The sequence below is a fragment of the Lycorma delicatula genome, chromosome 2 (genome assembly GCF_047948215.1).
Source record: "Lycorma delicatula isolate Av1 chromosome 2, ASM4794821v1, whole genome shotgun sequence".
Taxonomy (NCBI): Eukaryota; Metazoa; Arthropoda; class Insecta; order Hemiptera; family Fulgoridae; genus Lycorma; species Lycorma delicatula.
This window is the reverse complement of record NC_134456.1, coordinates 183,255,103-183,278,280: the sequence shown is the minus strand read 5'-3', so window position 1 is coordinate 183,278,280 and position 23,178 is coordinate 183,255,103. Positions and strand designations below refer to the sequence as shown.

Genomic DNA, 23,178 nt, shown 5'->3' with positions numbered 1-23,178 from the left:
TTTTTTTTTAACTTGAATTGTAATCCTGATAGCTATTTTTATTTTAAAAGTTTTATCTGAAACTTTAATTAATCTAAAAGATTTAAAAGAGAATTGGTACACTTTCATTAATGAGATTATTACAAGGGAAAGGGCAATGCTGTTCATAACAAACTTTGCGATAATTTTGATCTGTTTGATAATTAATGAGGCATACAATTTGAAGCTGGAGGCGGAAATTACGAAATTGTCGTTTGTAGATCGAAACGTTATTAGAGAGAGTTATTTGCTTTATTCCCTTGGTTTTGGTGCTGCAAATTTATTATCTAAATAATACGAGTAAAACTGTTTAAGTTTTTAGTGAACGTTTTTTTATTTAATTTTTCTACGTATCGGAAAATTGATTTTTCTTTTCGTACTATTTATTACATTTTATTTTTATATCGATAATTAATGAATATTGTTAGTTATTTTTTCAAAATGTAGGAATAGGTTCTGAACGTAGTACTGGTGTTCACATATTTATTGTACATAAGCGTAAAATCAAAGGCCAAAGACAGTTAGTTGGTATATGCCTAATTTCCGATAATACTTTGAGAAGCTTCTTGAGACTTATGCATGCGTCAGATTCAATTCATGGAAATCCCTTAACCGAAGACTCCTTTTATAATAACACATTACAAATATAAGGTCTTTTGGACCTTACAAGTGAAGGTCGTTTTGGAGAAGAATAAGCAAGTAAATTGAATATATTACTTTGCTGTTACGTTATTTAATTTTACTTATTTTTTTCGAAATATTGCGTATTATGAAATACGGTAAAGGAAATTTTTATATATATTATAACTTTTGAACAGAATTATTAAAACCTTAAGCATAAAAAGAAGTTTATCATATATATATATATATATGTGTGTGTTGCTTTTTTACACAAGCCAAATATATACGATATATTTTGAGATTGGTGTTACAATCTTGGCGATAAGCAATAAAACAATCAAGTACGAAAAGTATTCGTCATCTGTTTTTAACTTAGTCATGTAAGATATGGCATCTACTGATTATTTTTACTTTTAATCAGTTTTAATTGCATTGAAATGCTATATACAGATGGTTTCTGTCTTACATTTGTTATAGAATTTCTCCCTGCGGATTAATAAGTCGCTCACGAACTAAAAGTGAACATCTTTTTTAGATGTTCACTTAGTTTCTTTGTTTTCTAAATAGGGCGGTACGCCCAGGAAAAAAGAGATTGATACATTTTCTCTTTTTAATCTCGAAGTGGGGCTCTTCCCTTCGTTTAGATGGAAATTAGTTATTTTTTCATCGTTTTTTATATTTATATGATTAAAAACTTATTAGGTACTAGATCCCTGTAATTTTTCAACTTAACGTATTAAGCATTTCATATTTAAAATAATTTTTAGTTGCGGTTCCATTCCCCTGTGAATGAAAGGTGTTTTTAATTCGCTTATCGTTTATGTTGATTTTAATCAAAGTATTAGAAAAAAATTGAGATCCCCCTTTCAATCTTTTAAAGTACAGATATTTCAGACAAAGTTGTTTGAAACATTAAAATTTTCCATCATTCTTTGTTTTCTGATAACATCTCGCTGTTATTACTTTGTTCTATATATTTATATATATAGGTTGTAACATGAAAAAGGCATTATTTCGAGGAATGATTCAGATATTATTAAAATAGCCAAAAAATATTATTTATTCAAAAACTTCGTTTTTATTTATCTGTCATTTTTTTAAATACAAATTCATATCTCAACAGGTGGTAATATTCAGCCACAATTTGGTGTATATCTTTAATCGGAAAATTTTTTACGAAGTAAATAAATATCGTGTTTTTACTTTCTCAAAAATGTCACAGCAGCAGCCTGTCTCATGTATGAATAATTAATATTGCGATAACAGTTACTCCTACGTTCTCATTTGATAAAGTGTGAACCAATTTAATCTGAACAAACTTTTGTTTGATTGTCAACATTTATTCAAAAACTATTTCAGACAATGGAATTACGGTGGAAATCATTTTAATCAGTCGACACTTCAGTTTCAAAACGGAGTAAAAATGAGGTAAATTTTCAGACAGTTTTCACATTTTTAAATTTTGCCATAAAACCGCTTTATAAAAAAAATAATTTTGAAAAAAATTAAATATAATTATATCTTTTCGAGCGATTTTCTAGGCTTTAATTTTTTTTATACAATGACCGCTTACAAAAACAATCGTTTTTGTAGCGTATTACTTCCGCTTAACTTCCGTTAAGTTACGTATTACTTCAGAGAATGAGATGAAAAGGATTACTTCACAGGATTGAGAGGTGGCATCTACTTGAGAGGGATGCCTGTTTTACCACGCTACAACAAAAATTTTGTTTGTAGATATCTGCAGTACCTTAAAGATTTATACATTCCTGCTGTACTCAGATAGTTAATTATATATCTTTGTCCCAGTTAATCATGTTTATTTTTTTGCAGTAAAAATTGACATTTTTGCTATATTACTGATAAATAAATGCTCCTCTTTAATACTGCATAAATGCGAAGTCGGGTGTTTGTAATCTCCAAGCTTCGCATATTCTTATTTTTTTCGTCTGCAAATTCAAACTTTTTCTCTGTTTTTTTTCTTCTAAATTTCTGGCTGAACAATTTAGCTCTTAAAGATGTATGGAAACTTACTTTTTATTTTATTATTTTGGGGAAAACTGTTTGTTTTGACTGTAAGAATTTAATCTACTTAAAATTTACATTGTTTGGTTTGAAATACTCTTTTATTAAAATTTAAAAGTACGTTTTGCCTTTTGTTTTGTGATGTGTTATTTAATTTTAGATCTGTAACAAAACGAAAGTCATTCGGATTAGTTTATCTCGTATAGTCGTTCGTTGAAGTAACAGGTTGTGGTGTCGATAGGGTACAAATCTTCTCTTCCAAAGCCGTTTATAACAGCTAAATTTAATAGCCTGATTAAGTTTTAGTAAAGAATTTTTTTTGTACTTTGTGTGTGCAGACATTGTTCGTTCTTGAACTCTTGCTTTCTTAGAATCGTTTAAAATATAAAATAAATAAATAGTGAAAAAAAAAATAGATATATATATAAACAAAAAATTTGTCTTTTTCATTCATCATCTACTAACTGGATCCGTACTACTGTATCATCCAATAAAATGTTTTTTCTTTCCTTTTTTTAATTCTTGTTGGTTATAATTTAACATATATATACTTGTTTTACTATTAAATCACATACTATATTATTAAAATTACTTCTAAACAGTAGTGGTAATACATTTAATATTTATCGATCACGTACATGTTTATCTTTGTTCTAATTTCGTTAAACCAAATTATTCTTTATGTAATATTTTATTTTATTTAGATTATTTTTAGTTTGATGATGATAATAATAATTATTATTACTTGTTCGTAAGTATATGCAGAAGTAACAGTTTCAGATGATATTTGAGTCGGCCGGGGTTATTCGGTTATTTGATGAACGTGTAGATTGCATGCGAATGTGCTTTTCTTTTTGTACGGATACATTAATGACGTCAGTTGTTAAATAGGTATCGTATTTCATACCTGCTCTGGTTCTTTTAACATTTTACTTGCAAGTTATTTTATTACATTACAGTGTAAGATTCTGTGTATAAGTTTGTTTTGTGATATTTTTTTTAATCGTAAATAAAATTTGTATGGTGTTGTTTTAAATTTTATTATTTCATATTATTTTGATATAAAAGACGTTGGGACTGTTAAAGCATAAATACCGCATTTTATCGTTTTTGCCTATACTAATTAATTTATCGTATTTATGATAATATAAATCGGTTTGGAACTCGTTAATTGGATTTACTGCTGATTTTGTAGCCAGACATGTTCTTTGGATTTATAGTTTTATCAAGGTATTGTGTAAATGCATATTAACAGCCCGTATTTTTAATTAAAAATTATAAATCGTAATTTGTAAGAAATATTTACGGTAGTTTGGTATTATTTACACGGTAATTGTTATTATTTAGAAATTCGGTTGGGGGACAGTCGCCATTGATGTCAAAATTCTGTGCTTTGTAGTATTACTTCTATATTTTATAACTTCTTAATAATTTCAGATTATTCGTTATTTTGTTGTATTTTGATGACGGATTTTCCCCGTCTAATTTATATCTCCTTTTTTCTTTATAACTTTTAGTGATGAATACGAATACGATATTCCTTTAGATATAACTTCGAAGTGCTACGTAGGTTAAATTAGAATCATTTAGCTAATACAAAATAATCCTATTACTTTCATTAAAAACTAATTAATCTTTCTGTAGTAATGGCCGATCGCAAATAATGTTATTATTTTTCTCTGTGGAATTAAGAGAGAATAATATAATCACAAGTGAAGATACGTAATGTAATAATACTGATTTTTATAGATGATGTGAATATACTTTTCCATACTTTACCAGAAACTGGTGCGGAAGTATAATATGCATAATACTTTACTGTAATAAATATGATATTGGGATTTAGAAATAGGTCATGAGATTTTGATCTTCTGTGATATCTAGCTTCTAACTTTGTATTTTGTTTCATACATTTACATTTTATGAAAGATACATATAACTTACATCATAGAATATTATACGTAAGTTTTTTTTTTGTAATCTTAACGAAAGAAATTAAAATTAATGAATCGCGTAATTGTAATTCAGAAATAGTTTTTTTTTATTCATTGATTAATAATATGCCTCTTGAAATTTTTAAAAATGTATATATTTTGTCATATTTTATTATCATCAGTCTTATACTAAAAAGTGTATTTATTATTTTCATTGTAATATAATATTATTTTCGTGATTGCAGATAGGTAAACACTATAATTGACAGTGCGCGTTTACCGTTAAAATTATGTTTTTATTTGTGTTCAGTGTTTCTATTCTCAACGTATTTAACAAGTGATATGATAACGTGTTTTGAGTGACTAAAACTTTTTGAATAACTTCTTAACTTGTTTTATAGATATATATACATATATATATATATTTATTGATAAAAGTTGTGATAACTGTATCTTTTGACAGCATGGTACTCACTAAGTGCAAATCACCCAAACGGCCACCTGTCGTCTCTCCTTACAGAATGGTAAATAAATATTTGTTTTTTCTATTTTACGTGTGTATGTATGTGATGTGGGCGCGCACGTGTGCATGGTGTTATAAGTATATTTTAATTGTATGCTTATTGACGGAATATTATTTTTTAATTTACATGCTTAAAGAAGCGAAAAGCTTTTGTTACATTATAATACAGAGAATTTTTTTCTAAATAGGCTAGCAAAAAAAAGGTTTGTATTTCGTAATTTTAAGATACTCTGTGTTTTTATTTTTATTTTCCGACGTAGAGTGTAGTTGAAACAACGGCAAAATTCTCTGGAATAAACCTATGCGGCATAAATAAGTAATGTTGGAGGATTTGTTGGTTTTTTCTTTTTAATAACAATTATATACTTTTTTTTTCTCTTTGTACTGGTTGGGGAAAAAACAGTATTTTTTTCATGAAATGCTGGATCTCCAATTAATACGCGTAAGGTTTATGTCTATTTTTATTTAACGTCGACTTCAATTAATATTGTATTGAACGTGTATAAATCCTGTTATATACATCCGCATGCACTCGCAATATAGTTGTACTTGTTTCCATGATTTTTCCAATTATTTTCCAGTAACGGATGTTGTATATTTTAAATAAAGTTACAACAAATGTTTAACGGATGAAATACGAGTGTTAGATCTGAGCATTAGGATTTCATTTTTTATATTAGTATCATTTGTATTTTACCGCTCTTTTCCAACTATTACGAGTAATTGCAGTTCAGTATTACTAGCGTTAAAAGTACGTCACTACCAGATTTTTTATTTTTGATGTTTAAGGTTTCCTTAGTCCAAACATATTGAAATCTTAGTTACAAAATGTTATGTGTGCATGTTGGCCTGTATTTTAATTTATGTCTCGAGATCGATTTTATCTACAATCTTAAAATTTAACTTGGTTGTTTGTATGTTAGGACGATCCATATTTAATTTTTAATAAGAATCGAATTGGAAAGACGGTTGATCGTGAACATTTTATCCGCAAATGATTTTACAGTAGCAGAAAATAATAATGGAAATAATATTATTGAGTTATTTTTTTAAACATTTCCAACCGTACCCGTAAAAATGGATTTTGGTTATATTTTCTAACGTTTAATTGTTTCTGCCTTCTAGTTAATTTAATATTATTATTATTAAAAAAAAATAATAATAATTTGTTACCTGTCGGGAGCGATTTGTTTGTATGAGAATGAATAATACAACGTAACCCTTGAAAATGGAATTCATATAATCTTATGTAACTGTTTCTTTGTATACTGTTTTTGACTAATGGAATTCAAATTAATTTTTTTCTAAATGAGGCGTTATCAGAGTGGATTACACTCTTTGTTAAATAAACATTAAGGTTATCGCATAAGAAAGAATAAAACTTTGATTCTTTTTATTTTTTCTAATAGTCCAAAATATTGCAATTTGAAGGGTTTAACACTACATTTCATGATCTAAGAATTTTTTGTAATGATTTGAATTTATACCGGTTTATCGTATCTTTTTAAAATGTTTATTTATTTATTAGCGAGATTAATAAGTGAGCTTGTAAGATAAACTGTCATTTCTAATTTTTAACATTGGAGAACGGTAAATTATTATTTTATATAAATGCAGGAAATTCCAGTATCATTATTGGCAATCTTTTTCAACTGTTTAAAGAAATTTTCTGATTGCTTTAAGTAATTGTTAATTTTTTTTTTAATGCGACTCTGAAAGTTGGTAGTAATATCTATCTCGGTAAGTTGTTCCCTCCCTAAACACTTAGTAAATTTTAATTAAATTTTTAATTATTAGGGAATAATTTAAATAAAAATAAATCCCTTCAGCACGCCGGAAGGCGGAGGCAGATTTCTCCGGTGCTAAGTAGGGGATAAAAAAAATTTCCACCTTTCAGTTAAGAAAAACAAATTTACTCAATACGACAAGCCCCCATCTTACAATTTCAACATTTTAGTCATCTCTTGCCGAAAGGGTGGGTCATATCAAAATGTTTTTCAGATGACATTTTTAGGTAATGTTAAGAGGACTAACGACCACTTTAAACCGGTTCGATACTGTTTCTATTAAGGGAGGTATGATTTTTTTTTGTCTTCGAAACCACATTTTTTCACCCCCTCGGCAACGGTTGGTGATATCAAAAAACTTTACTTAGATAAGTTTTAGGCCTTTATCCAAAGAATAGTAGGAACTTTACACGAATTCGATATTTTATTTTAAAAAATTATAGCAATATTTTATTTTTTCGAAAAAGCCATTCCATTTCCACCCCCATGTTCCGATTTTGGCCGTTAACGAACTCGACCGAGATTTTGGGTCGAGTTATTTTTAGGGAACAATTTGAAAGTGATTGGCGCAAAATTATGGCAGTTATCGTGTCCACAAGAAAGTGAAATAAAAGCTACTGTTTAGAATTTTTTTGTTTATGAAATGGGGTATATTCAAATCATTACAAAAAATTCTTAGATCATAAAATGTAGTGTTAAACCCTTCAAATTGCAATATTTTGGACTATTAGAAAAAATAAAAACAATCAAAGCTTTACTTTTTCTTATGCGATAACCTTAATGTTTATTTAACAAAGAATGTAATCCACCCTGATAACGCCTCATTTAGAAAAAAAATAATTTGAATTCCATTAGTCGAAAACAGTATACAGTTAAATTATTTTACCCATAAATTATTTATTCTTGTAAATTATGTTTTGCGTTAAATTACGTAATAGCATATTGTTTTATAATTATTATGAGAAGTTTCCAACATTTTGTGTAATTTATGAAAGCGAGTGTTACAGTATGTAATTTATTTTACGATTTATTGCTTTTTTTTTTTGTCTGTAATTTATCAGTAATTCATATCAATTTCTTAACAGTACTTTATTTAATACTTGAACAGTTGTTACATGGCCTATATTTATATACTCTTGTGTATAAACCTACCTATCTTTTTAATCCAATTTATTATCTTTTAGAATTCTAATGTGCCATGACTTGTTAACATTTAGTATTTAAATTATTTTTCTTAAATGTGAAACTTTTACGAATATGTTTTACGATATGACTAATCTGTTATGCTTCTTAATTTTTTATGCAGGTTTAGGTTTTATGTTGTTTAATGAATTATTTTTAATATTAAAGAAAATTTAGATTTTCATCTACTCTTGCCTTGTAGTATTTACGCTATCGTGCTTTAAGAAGAATTAGAGGCCCGATTTTATCGGCTATTCAAATCAGTCGTTAGACTTACGTATGGCTACCGGATAGGAAATAGAATCACTGAATTAACGCTGAGACAGTCTCCTTCCGCGTCATTTTACAAAGGTTGTTTCTGGTCTTATAGTCCCGGCATCCTGAGCACGGTATATTTAGGTTTGATCTCTATTTGCGGAACTAAAAGTACGGATGAAGGATCAAGAATAAGAAGAAATTGTGTTCGGTGAGAAATTCAATTTATCCTCGGATAAACCCAGTACGAGGTAAATAGCCTATCTTGAGACAAATAACCTTGCTGCTCATAGAAAAACTCAAATGTGGATCGTACCCGCAGTCTTTTGAAAACCGGGGAATTTTTACCCGAGTGGTTGAAGCGTGATCACCAATTTTACGTTCACGAGCTTAATTTAATGCTGTAAAAAAAATTACTGTACAATTTGTAACATCCGATTAGAAATACATGTTTCCTAAAGAAAATAAATTTAAGCATATAACTGAAATTTTATGACTTGCAAAGTAATCCCTCATTTCTTGTTTAATTTGAAGATTCGAATTTTTTTATTATTTAAGAAGTATAAATTTTTATATTATGAAAAAGAACTCTGTAGATTTAGACATTTTAAGAGAGTGGTTGTGTTTGATTAAAATTGTTTGGTTGCGTCGATGAGCGTGTGCTACAAAGAAGTGTGTATGCTCGTACATTATTGATAGTTGCATATCGCCTAAGGTGTTTTCGCTGCTACGTAAACTGGTAGTCTGTGGTATTAACAACAGTACTTTTGTATCATATACTTTCTATCACATACTGCCAGGATATGATTATATCTATTACGATATAATCATATCCTGTATTATATTTACGAAAAATGTAGATGGAATTTTACTATGAAACCTGCTTTTTATTGTAAGATTAGAATTTTTTAAAACATCTTTATAATAATTACATATTAAAAAATTTCATGACCGTTATTATTATTTCGACCAGTTCATCAAATTTTTCGGTGATTACAGATACTTAATGAAACACGAGATAAAAACTGAGCTGTTTCTTTCATAATTTTCTTCATGTGTTAGGAACCGTTGTGCAGAATGCAATGAGTAGCGAGGGATACCCACCTAGTTGGTCTAGTAGTGAACTCGTCATCGCAAATCACCTGATTTTGAAGTCGAGAGTTCTAGGCTTCAAATCCTAATAAAGGGTTATTCCTTTTTAATTCAACAAATGATAGGTGCATCACTATTTTTGATTTTGGTGATATTTGGTATATGATAACTACCCACCTTGTAGTGGCCAAAATATATTTATTTATATTTTAAGAAAAACTTTTTCTGAGTAATACACTATTTTCTAACACGCCAACAGATAAAAACAGTCATTTTCGTCACTTTTTCCATGAGCTGTAACATTCTTATTTTACATTGTACAGACGGTCAAAAAGGGCTTTTTGGAAAGAGTAAAGATGGAACTTCATCTTAGTGTACTCAAAATTAATTTTGTTACATAACCAAATCTCGTAATATTTACTGCAGTTACGTTTACAAATAGTTGTTTTTTTTTTTCAAAATTGGGCCCAAAATAAATAATGAAGTGCTAAGGGTAACAGGCTCTTTTTACTTTTAACACTTAGATATTAGTAGTACTTATAAAAAAAATTGGACTGTTACCTAGTGTCCTTCATTAAAAAAAATGGTTGTCAAATCGTAAGATTTTGGAAATGTTTTATTTTTAGGGCCCAAAAACCACATGTGGGAGAGGTGGCAAAAATCTGACATTTTTACAGCAGTAAGTAATTTTCATGTACTTTAAAATTATATAAAATTTACATATTTTGTTACTCAAAGGAGTTGACGAGTAATGAAGCCAACAAAACCGCTAAAAATACCGTTCCTTCTAACCGTTAACAACGTATAGAAAAATACTGATATTATGTATTTTTTCAGATTATAAAAATTGCAACTAAACTAATTAGGATGAATAAATGGATAAATAGTAAATAAGGAATTACAGAATGACAAATAATAATTTCAAAATGATAATTCGAATACCTTAACAAGTTATACAGTTCACTTTTACCTTATTTTACTCCTGATAATGGAAGTTATGAATAAATCTTGAACTTTTTGATAACAGACTTAACTAACATAACTTAGTGCGTCTTCCATTTTTTTATTAAGTATAACTTAAGTCCTCATTCATCTTTGGTGTAATGTTGTGTACTGTTCCAGTAGTTGATAGAAAAAGCTCTGAAGGCGTGATAATCTTTAAAATATTTTTCAGTTTAACCCATGTTTGATTATCCCTCAATGATTTCTTGAATGAAGTACCAGGACCCTGCGGATGGAAAAAGTGTATTCGATATTCCTCTTCATTTTCATTTATTTTGACTTCGCCACTTGCCATCGTATACGCAGCAGACATAATTTTTACATTTTGGTTTTGGTAAATTTATAAAGCAATCAGAAACATTGTGTACCGATACTAACATAAATGTTTCTGATTCAGAGGTCGCCTTCAGAACACATTTTTGACGTGTTGGAACATAACTGTGAAAGGTTCTTGTTTCTGTGACTGTTGTGATTACCTGATGACGAGAACCGAGGTATTCTTCAGTCTCTTGAACATCTTTATTAGAGCAGAAAATAAATTTAATATTTCTAATATTGTCTTAGCAATAATTGTACATTTCAGAACGTGTAACAATCTGATTGTTGACTGTCCTTTGAAGGCTTGCTTTAGTCACAGTCCTTTTTACAGTTCCACCAATAACACCACATAGGCCGTATCCATGGAACGAGAAAAAAATCCATTCACCTGCGATTTCAAAATCTTTTTGATGGTAGCATAAATTTATGAATTTTTTTTTGTTTTTATACTGGGCTGAACATCAGAAAAAAAAATTGTTTAACCAACGGTAACAGTGTTTTTCCTTTATAACTTGCTTTTGGAAGCAGAATAACCGATGTAGTACTGTGCTTCAAGTACTCGCTAATCACACAGTAGCTTTGTAATTTTCCTTCTTTTTTAAAATATATGAGAAATGGATGAACTGTGGCATAAGTTTTTGACGAGTGAGATGACTGGACTTCATCATGTATCGTAAAAGGAAAATTTTGAAAGAAGTCTCCTATTACAATACGCCATACTCCAATACTCCCTCCAATAAGTTTTTCGTTTTAATGTTGAGGAAATTAGCTTGTTCTTTGAAACAGAATGATGCCTTTTTAGATGATTTAAATTTTCAGTAAGTTTATCTACGCACTCTTGAAATGGAAGAATTTGAGTAGTTCACAACGGTCAACAGAAACTCACTGTTTGAAGATAATTTCAGAATAAAAATCATCCCAGCTTTCTTGCAGTAATCTGAGCACATTAGTGGCTGGACATTTTTCACACTGTGACTACATGCACTTTCGTTTTCTATGTTACATACCATGGTTGAAAGGAGAATTTTGTAATAAAATTTCATTTTTAGAACAGATACATGAGTTTTACATTTTGGTGGGCAACGCGCGCGCGCGCGCGCACACACACACAAACAAACAAACTGTGTGAGTACCTGACCCCCCCCAGCCAGAACACAAGATTTAGGTCTTAAATTTGAAAAATCAATTTTTAAATTATGTTTTTCTTTGAAGGCTGTGTACAATTCTTTTAGGTTACATAAGATAAGTCTTTTTTGAATATTAATTATCTTCCCGTCAGCATGTCTTACAGAGACACACAATCCATCATTCGGATGTGCTCATCATGCTGGCAAAAAATCTTAGGACACATTTAGTTGCATTTTCATCAGTTACATGACCGGGTTTCTTTTTGCCGATTTGTACGAAATTCCACTTGTTTTAACCAATTGTTTGGATTGACGGGCGAAACACTGACTAACACTAAACTGATATTCAATTTTCTGAATGCTCCAGCTGCTTGGTAATAAACTTAAAATATTAAATTTTTCCTGGGTTGATGTAACTGTTTTCATTTTATTCTTTATTTTAATAATTAATTCTTCACATTCGCTACCTAAATCAGCATAATTTTGTGGTACTAAGCTGGTTTCTTCTGTAAAATATTTAAATCAAACGAATCGTTTAACTCGGCACCCGGTGCGTTAAGCGTCGCGGCTACACCAGTCTGCCGACCGTACAAGCGAAATTTGTTCTATGTAAGTTGTGAAATCAGATTAGTTTGGTTAGTGCTGAGCATCGCCGCTAGTACCGCCACACCCACGCGAATTAAATACGGTATGCGTGCACGCTTTAGTTAGAATTATCGAGTTAAATAAACAAAAAATATATTTATATAAAATTATAAATATTTTTAATTAAGTTTTAAGTGTGTGTGTAAGCTTTTTTTTTCCCCTAAATCCCTGGGCCGGACATACAATTAAGTATACTCGGCCCAGAGACGTGTCTTTTGATTCTAAGGCGGTCTTCCCGCCTACCGGTTTTACACCCGGCACGGCAGGTTAACCGCCCCGGTACTAGATCTTTTCTTGCCTGCCTCTAATTCCCGCCGACGAGGGCAAAGCCCGGCTATGCCGTTCACCACCCCCGCCGACAGAAACCGGGTCTCGGTCTTTATGCTATTTGCCTCAAACCGGTGCGACCAGCACAAGGAGCGCGAGCACCTCCAAAACCAGCCACACCGGCCGGGTCTAGGTCTTTAAATTTTATCCCCGCGAAATCTCCCCGGAGTCCCCGTCCCCTCTCAGAAACCTGCACGCCAGGGCATACAGGCTCTCAGAGACGGGGCTGTCCACCTATCCCTATTTACGATTGAACCTAACGATTCCTTCGTCGCGCTTCCTCTTCCTTAGTGCGAAAAACCGTACCGGCGAAATTGTTAAAAACGTTCCAGTTCTGCTCCCTCCTTAGCGACCACTCTACTATGTTATTCGCGTTCAGGTTATTGACTGCTATGAATTGTCTGTATTGTGCCCATCTTCGGCATTCGAACATCGTATGCTCTGCGTCGTCCACCTCCTGGCAGTAGTCGCAGTTGGGCGTGTCTCTCTTGCCGAATCTTTTTAAATAGTAACCAGAACATCTATGATCCGACATCTTCTGTGTTATGTAAAATTCACCTCGCCATGTTGGCGATCCAGCCATGCGTCCAAATCACTTATTAACCTTCTGGGTCAGGCCGCAGCGTTAGTCCCTGCCCATACTTCCTTCCACCACTGTCGGGTCATCGCCTCGGTCTCAGCTCTATTACACTTTCCTTCCGCTCTCACTTTCCTGCTCTTGATCTGAAGTTCTATCGGCGGGACCGACGCAAGCACACATATAGCTTCATATGACAGGGTACGATACCCTGCCACCACTCACAACAATGCCGTTCTGTGCATTCTTCGCAGTTTATCCTTGTTTCTTTGTATCCTGATTGAATCAGCCCAAACCGGCGCCGCGTATAACGCCGCCGACGCAATCAGTTTCCGATTGGAGGCCGCCCCCGGTACTCTGTGTTCCACGAATAATCTCCTGATGGCTTTTATGGTGAGCCCTACTTTTTTGCACACATTTTCTATATGCCCACCAAACTTGAGACTTTTATCTATTGTCACCCCTAGGTATTTTGTATCCTTGACCTCAGTTATAACCTCTCCACGGATCACGACCCGAACGCCGCGCAGTCTTCTCCTACCCGTGAAAAGGATACACTTGCTTTTTGCCGGGGACACCTCCATGTTGTTGTTTATAAGCCAGTTGTCTATGAGTTGGAGGGAGCGATTTGCTTTATCCTCTGCATCACCAATTTCCTTATCTTCCACCAATAGTGCAATGTCGTCAGCGTAAGTGACTACGCTGACTCCTTCCGGATAAGGCAACCGGAGCACCCGGTCGTAAAAGATTTTCCATAGCAAGGGGCCTAACACAGACCCCTGCGGAACTCCACCGAAGACCGGAAATCTCACCACCCCCTCCAAAGTGCGAACCTCCGTCCATCTATCAGACAGGTAGCAGTCAACCTGGTTTAGCAAGTGGTCACTAACATTCATTTCTCTGAGCGCCGCTACAATGGCCATCCACGGTACCGAGCCAAACGCATTTTTGATATCTAACTGGACCATCAATGGGATCCTTCTGGTCCTCCAAATACCGCTCCATACCTCCGCCGCCCCGCTAACCACCCTGTTTATCGCATCCAGTGTCGAACGGCCCTTACGGAATCCATATTGCTCCAAATGTAGGCTTCCGCTTAGGTCCAGCTCCTCTTGGATCCTGGTAGCAAGAAGTCTCTCAGCAGCCTTACCCATATTATTTATGAGGCTGATAGGACGGTACTCGCAAACGCCTGGGTTTGTATTCGGTTTGGGAAGAAAAACTGTTCTGGCCTCCTTCCAGCATTGAGGGAAAGTGCGATGTTGCAGCCCATAACTCAAAATGTCCGTCATCTACCACGGTACTATTCTAGCCAGGCCTTTAATGACCGCTGCCGGAACTCCATCTGGGCCCGGACTCTTTTTGTGATTTAACTTGTTAATTGCGGCAATCACCTCATCTTGTGCGAACCACGTTCGCACAAGACTGCCTCCCGTGGGTAAAGTACGGACATCTGGCGCGCCGCTTCGTCCTCATTCAGCGCAGGCACTCGCCTCCCCAATCGCTTCATTACTATTTGGAAGGCTTGCCCCCACGGGTCAGCATCGAGCTCACCACACAGTTCCCTCCACTTAGATCTCTTGGCGTTCTTAATCAGGTAGTTCAACGTTTTCCGAGCCGGCCTATAGGCCTCCATAGTTTGTTCAGTCTGAGCCTCAGATCCCTGTCTAGCTCTTAATCTTTGGGCTTTCGCGTATTTCGCTGAAGTATGATTATTTGTTCGGCGATTTCCTGGTTCCTCCAGTACACAGGGTGGTATCTATGCTCCGTTTCCGGTATGCTGGAAATTTCGTTTGATATTATTTCTTGGAGGACCTCCGGATCCAACCTTCTGCCGTCGGAGATCTACAATTATGTTCACCTGTCTGCTAGTGAGTCTTCTTGCCGGTTCCGTACAGCAGGGGTCGCCGAACAGCCGTGTATTATCAAGAAGACCGCAAGGTGATCACTTTCGTCTCCTCTTCCAAAACTCGGAATTCGGTTCTATCAGTGACCATTCTCCCATCCACGATCACCAGATCGAGGATGGATCCATGGCCCCTCGCTCGATAAGTCGGAGTTCCGTCGTTCAGGCATGCGATACCGATAGCTGCAAGGAAGTCCTCCAGGACACTTCCTCTGTTATTCGTGGTCCCAGCGCCCGCCGCCACTGTTCTACAGTTGAAGTCCCCCAAAATAATAGTGTGTGTGTAAGCTGTGCATCAGAAACCCACCGGGTTGGTCTAGTGGTGAACGGGTCTTCGCAAAGCAACTGATTTCGAACTCGAGAGTTCAAATCCAAGTAAAGGCAGTTACTTTTATACGGATTTGAATACTAAATCGCGGATACCGGTGCTCTTTGGAGGTTGGGTTTCAATTAACCACACATCTCAGAAATGGTCGACCTGAGACTCTACAAGATTACATTTTACTTACAATCGTACATCTCCTCATTCATCCTCTGTAGTAATATCTGACGGTGATTCCCGGAGGCTAAAGGAAAAAAACAAAAGCCATGTAACAGAAACAACCCACAGTTGAAGATCTTACTGCCGCGTTCCGGGAAAGTTCTACAACTGTGTTGTCAGCATTTTATTTTACATATTGTAATTTTTGTAGATATCATTCAGCGTTTTATATTTTCCGTTAATATTTTTTAAATGAAGTGTGTGGGTTTTTCCTTATAGTGTTAATGCTGTTTAAAATTATTTTATATAAGTTGAATCATCAAACATATTTTAAAAGTGTGTAATCACTTTTGACTTTGAAGGACAACGATGAGTACTTTAGGCGCTTATGTTAAACATATTTGTTTTCTGTTATCGGAATATAGAAGAAATAAATTACATTTAATATTGATTGCGTATTAATACAATGTTGATTTTCTGTTATAAAACAATAAAAAATTATCAATTTTTGTATCCATTACGTATTATTATATTTACAATTTGCTACGATTGAATGCTGTATTAAATACAGGTTTATAACGAAAGTTTTTTTATAACTTTCACCATAAACCACATTTTGTAGGGTGGTAATACAGTAATTAGTTCGTGACGCTTGTGTTTACTTCTTTTAATAATAAGATTCCGTTTATGCTTTAATAAAGATGGTATTTTTGTGTCTGCGTGGCTTCTTAGCATTTTTTTTATACGAAATTGAAGAATGTATATTATAAATCGTTGTGATCTTAGCTTTTTACGTTCTTGTGTGCGTAAAAATGGTTTTTGGTTTGATTTTCCTGTTAGAACGTCCATTTTAACACGTGATAAAAACATTTTATTCGAGTAAAATCCAATTCTTATTTTGCATAAATTTTTTTTATTTTTAATAAAATTAAATTAAATTCAAAAGTTCTACTTTTAAAGTAATCTTATATTTTTGTTATATTTTTTCCTATCGTTGTACAGTAACTTTCTAACCGTAAATATATAACAATTTCTCATTATTTTAGTTAATTTAATTTTATACGGTAACATTTCATAAAATCCATAAAAAAATAAAGGGGATACCGGACAACACATCACAAAATAGCAAAACAACAATTTTATGCCGGTCGTGCTTGTAATGATGATTTAATTTTAAGTTAAATGGTTCTGCTGATTTCCTTCACTCGGCCCAGTGGTATCGTACATATTTCACGCCAAACGCATCGAAATGCAGTGGTGACATTAAGATTCAAAAAGTATTTTAATTTTTACTTCCTTGTACGAAGTAAAGGCAGTATTTTAACCGCAAAATTTTTTAGATTTCAACCGAAATATCCATTTTGATCATCCATGAATTCATTTTGACTAGGTTCGACGTGACGTCTTTACACCTACGTAAAAACGATTAACCATAGAATGTTGACATTTTGGATTCAGGACTGTTGTAACAGTTAGCTGTGCACCTCTCCTTTTGATTGCAATCTACACTACCAAAAAAGGCCAAAATCCAGATAATTTGGATTTTGGACTTTTTCTTAACTGCAGTAATAAGCCCTCATTGAGAGCTTTTCAACTATGTATCATTACCGGCACTTATTTTCATTGGTTTTAGAGTTAAAGCGAAATAAAATTTTAATTAATGAAATATTTTGATCTTTCAAGGGGAAGGCACAACGGTTAAAATCCGAATTCATTTACATATATTTCTTTTTTCCTTTGTTTTAGTTTAAATATATTGATTTATTAATAGTTATTAATTTTTGATTGTAAAAATAATTTACAATAAATAATAATTCAATAATAACAATAAAAAAAATATATGAAAAAATCAGAAGTTATTTGTGAAATAAAATGTTACGTACTTTTAATTTTAATTCAAAAATTTTTACAAAGGATAATAATTATTAATAAATCAATATATTTAAATTTAAAAAAAAAAATACGTATATGAAGTTGGATTGGAACCGATGTGTGAATGGTTACGGATCCGATACGTTCTCACTTACACCACATAACTGCTTAAGGGAAACAAAATTAATATATAAATTAATATAAAATGCTGATAAGGGCACCGCAAAAAACTGTGATGCAATATGGTGTCCACCACAATGCAATCGTGTAACTGTCCACTTTATTAAAGAATTGGAGGATCGTATCTCACTTTCAAATGAAATAAGTTTGAATGAAGTGCAACAAAAAATGTGTGTATATAATTTAATAGGTGTACTGGGAAGTTATGTAGTATTTACATCAGATTTTTTTATACCAGAATGACAGACATGTCGGTTATTAATCACTGATAAAGAACTCAGGACTGGTATATCTGTTATACAATTCACCTCACCTAAAGAACATTTTCATCTTCACCTAAACTACATTCAAGAAAAAAAAAAAAATATATATATATATACATATAAAATCAACGACAATAAAATTCAAAATCAAAAATGAATAACAAAAAATTATGTTTCGCTTAGGAATCTTTTTATTAATCTCACATCGAATATTTATTTAGTAAATTCATTTAAATAAACGAAAACATGTGGAAGAACTCAAGAAAATTCCATTAGTTTACTGTTTGATATAATATTTATATATTAATGGTTACAACACTATTAAATACAACATTACAGTACACGTATAATTTTATATTATACATAATACAAAATACTTGAAGATAGATCCAAACAAAAAACCCACCGGGTTGGTCTAGTGGTGAACGCGCCTTCCCAAATCAACTGATTTGGATGTTGACAGTACCAGCGTTCAAGTCCTAGTAAAGTCAGTTATTTTTACACGGATTTGAATACTAAATCTTGGATACCGTTCTTCTTTGGTGGTGGGTTTCAGTTAAATACACATCTCAGGAATGGTTGAACCGAGATTGTTGTACAAGAGTGCACTTCATTTACACTCATACATATATATCATCCTCTGAAGTATTATCTGAAAGATAATTACCGGAGGCTAAACAGGAAAAAGAAAGAAAGTTCCAAATAAAAGGTTCAAAAGGAACAAAAAAATGATTCTGAGTAAGGCGGAACTGTATCTCGTAACCATCTAATGGTTCCTTAATCTGGAACTTTTCAGGAAGCAGTATCTAGAAAATTGAATTAAAAATAAAACAGTCTAAAAAAAATCTAAAATCAAATGTCAACCGTTGAAACTACTTTTAATAAATAGGTTCATTTAGATCGTAAAAGTTGGGTGGAGTTTTGGTTGCTTTTACCATTTGTTTGAGACTGGATAATTAATTCGATAATTACTATGCTATCTAACAAAATGGTTATGTAGATGCAAAGTCTTAATTTTTGCATAACTGGTTGCCAATCTTTTGACCGGTCTTATGAAGTTTTTAATCTGTTATTTCCTAAACTTGTTATTTCTTAATTCTTAATTTTATCTTCCCATACTATATTAATCGTTCATTCCTAAATTAACGTCGTATGGAATAAGTTTCTTCAGATCTTGCCATTTGCTTAACTTTTTCTCAAATTTCTTCGGTTATAATGAAACCATATTTTTACATTACACAACAATATGGAATCTGAATGTGTAATTCGATGTCTTCCATACCTTACATTTTTCCCCTTTTTCTTTCCTTAGCATCATTCAGTTAGCAATGTTTATTAGATGACAATATGTTTCTCTTATTTAAAAGAAAAGCATTTTTCTAAATAAAAATTAATTTTCTACCATTTTTATTATTTTAACCTGTATCATTTATTTGCTCGTACTTAAACGAAGAAGACTGAAATAGTTGCAGCTACGTGGAAAAATGCATAATCTTTGCTGCCAATGAAATTCGAAACAAATTGATCATCTTGAAGCCAACAGCACAATTAATACACCGATCGGCCGGCCATATGTTTTACGATCATGTCGAAAATAATTTCATATAATTAAGAATATTTTGTAGTTTGTTGATGGTTTATTCTTTAAATAATGTACTTAGTTTCAGTTATGTTTCATTTTTCCTTTTGTTTATGAATGTTAACATGTTATCCCTGATTTAATTGTATTCCAATAAAATTTAAAAAAATGATTTAAAGTTTTTCGAAGAAAACAAAGTGAAGTGAGTTATGTGAACAATTTGTCCAATTTGTATTGTTTTAATATTTCTATTTTCAAATTTACGTATAAAAATATTTATCTTATCTATTTATTTTTTGTTATATTTTTAACTCTATCTTTTCAATTGTCTTTTAAAGTACAGAATTTTATTTATCATCTAGAAAAATGTTTGTTGTGTTTACTATTACTATTATTTTAATATTTATTACGTAGTTTTTATAAAAAAATACATCTGAATTTAAAAATGTTTTACAATTTGTATGAAATTTTTAAAAACAATATTTAAAGTATCTAAGTAGTGATAAACATCCAAAAGGTAGGAAATGCGTTTTCAGTGTTAAATTTATTCGCTTTGTTTTTTTTATAAGGTCATTTTTTATAAGTCGTAAATTTATAAGTAAACATATTATTTGAATTCTAATATCTGTTTTAAAGGCATTTTTTAAATTCAGCGGTATAATTTTCAGTTTTCATCTTTTCCGGGGTTATATTCGTGTATCCTTTCTTTGAGATTCATTATTTTTTTTTGAATTCAGTCACACTTAAGATTGCGACTTTTAGAAGTCAATAGCAAATTCAAATAACTACTTACCCTATCGATAATATTTGACTGGTCCTTAATTTGGCTCCGACTTTAAGGAAAAACGAAAACTATTATTTTAAATTCTTATCATTATTATTTTTTTAAATTGGCTTCTATTTTAAAATGTTTTTTTTTTATTTTAAGTGTTAGTAGATTTAGAAAAATATTGCCGATATGAAAAGCTTTCTTAAGAAAGCAAAAAGGGAACAACACGGTGACATCACTGTGTTTATTATTACGATATATTTGACCAAAAGGCAGGCCTTAAGTGGACGGGTTGAAGGAGAATCGTGCCGGGAGAAAAACCCGATATACATTGCTAGTCTCCCAAGGTCAACCCAAATAATATTTTTGAATTGATCTTTAAGGATCGTAACGCAATCCACAATTCCATCCATAATCAGAACCAATATGTAACCGACAATAAACGAACAAATACCCGCCCGATAATAAGAAAGACCCAGTAGCAAGGGACTGTTCAGGTTCTGCGATTAATAGAGGGATATGTATCCCCCCCAGTATCCTTGGGTATCTTTCCGTACTATTCTTTATTCTTTCTAAATGAGGAGCTGTTTGTGTGGAAAGAATTTCCTTTTTGTTCTTTTTAATAAAAATACGGACAAAAACTGTGTAAAAGTAATTAAACTAATCTACCTTAATTCTACGGCAACGAAATGATGACTGTACCAGATTCGTATCCCTTTACCGGCAGCTTAGATTTTATCAGTTGGTGTAGGTGAAATGCGGATTCTTTTAATCTGATATAACATCTATTAAACGTACATTTCTGAAATATTTCGGCATTCATTTGGAAATTTTCTTTCCGGTTTCTTTTTTTTGTTTTTTGAGTTGTGCCGCCGTTTGTACGATCAGTTTATTTCATAAAATTATTTGATATTGTTCTTGTTATATTTATTTTTTTTTTGTTTTCTTTCTTTTTCTTTGGAAAACTTATTTAATTACGTCGTAGTATTTGAGAATATTCTGACATCAAGATATAAAAAAGAAATAACCTTTATAAGATGACTTCCATTGAACAGTGAATATTGTAAACCAATTTCTTTTATAAATTGGATATTTTTTATCGCATGTTAACTTTCTGTAGCACGCTATGTTCTTAAAAAAATTTTAGCTATTTTTAACACCGCTATTATGATTGGCAGTGACATGCAGATTTTAACCTATACTCTTTGGAACATTTTATGCGATTAGTTATTTTTTTAGATTTCTGCTTACATGGGGGTTGTATTTATTATAGGGAATTGGTGCAGTATAGTTTTTTATTTATTAAAACTGTACTTAAGAATTAAATTTTTAATTAAAACAAAAAACTAAGTTTCTTTGTGTTTTTAAAAAGTAGTTCCTTCTTGTAGATTCATTTATGTAATGTAGGAAAAAAGTGTACAAGACCACGTTTGTAGTGTGGGTATATATATATGTAGGCTTCAAAAAAAAACCTTACTTCTCTTGTGTTATCTTGGAGAGCTTTTGTTCTAAATTATTAAAGCTAAAATAAAGTCTAGTATTTTTTCTTTTAAAGTGTATTATTCTTTCTTTTATTTTTTAGTCTTAATATTATTTTAGTCTATATATATAAAAGTCAGTTTCATAAAAAGTAAAATCCTTTTGCTTTGCATAAGCTTTACAATAATTTTCCTATTGCATTGTTAAAAGCTTTCTTAGCCGTCTGAGTGGACTTATTTATTTTTTATTTTACTTTGATTAAAATCATAATTTTCTTTTTGTTTACTTATAACTATTTTCCCCGTGTTTTACGTTTTATTTTTACCGTCACACGTGTAGAATATATATATATATATATATATGCTTTCCGTAATATATATTTCAAAGTGACTTATAATGTGATTTCTCTTAATAGTTACTACATTTTAATATTCCTTCGAGTACCAGGTCAAATAATTTGCAAGAAACACTGCCTAAAATGTATACATACATACATATTCCGTTGAAAAGTTTGTATGTTAACATGTTAACGTATGACGTGTGGGCGTTAAACGTTTTTACCAAAAGACTTTCCTTTTCTGAAAATATAAAAGAAAACTTCCGGGAAACTATAATTTCATACAAGTATATTTTTAGTTCATTCATTACGATAAACGAAAGATCTGCGCTGCTTTTACATCACTATAATTGATACGGTTTAATTTTGTTATTTATGAAAAGTGTTATGTTATATAACGGTGTTTTTAAATTATGTCTTGTGGTTTGCTATTAGCATGATTTTTAACGTATGGCTGGCGGCGTTTAGAAATGTTATATCTCACAAATTAATAAACAAAACTAAATTTCTAGAAAGTTTATTATTAGTGTATTCATTTCGATTTGAAGGGTTTTTTGTAATCATAACCGATTATTCTTGATTTTTTGCGTTTTTTTTACTTGGCATTTAGGCAAATTAACAATGTTTTCTTACAGTATTATAGTTGAATAAAATAACAAAGAACAGTTATGACATCTACACTAAGGTATATAAGGATCATGTTTCGGTTAACCGCAGAATTGTATACATATATGTTGCGATAGATAAAACCACACTTGTTTAGAATTATTTAATTTATTACATTTATATTTTTACACCGTAACATCCAATTCCTTTTAGACGAATAAACAGTGTAAGAAAATATTTGTGTTGCGACCTCGGACAAAAATCGATTCTTTA

General features: G+C 31.9%; 1 protein-coding gene across 4 annotated transcripts in view; it reads left to right on the top strand.

Moving 5' to 3' along the window:
- GckIII (Germinal centre kinase III) overlaps positions 1-23,178 on the top strand; it is a 477,720-nt gene that overhangs the window by 239,706 nt on the left and 214,836 nt on the right. The window contains exon 2 of one of the 4 annotated variants that reach the window (XM_075356818.1): positions 4,844-5,122. The exons of the other annotated variants lie outside the window; for them this stretch is intronic. Within the exon in view, the coding sequence (XP_075212933.1) occupies positions 5,063-5,122 (60 nt within the window). The 5' untranslated portion in view covers positions 4,844-5,062. The remainder of the gene's footprint in view (positions 1-4,843; positions 5,123-23,178) is intronic. 4 annotated transcript variants of the gene reach the window in all.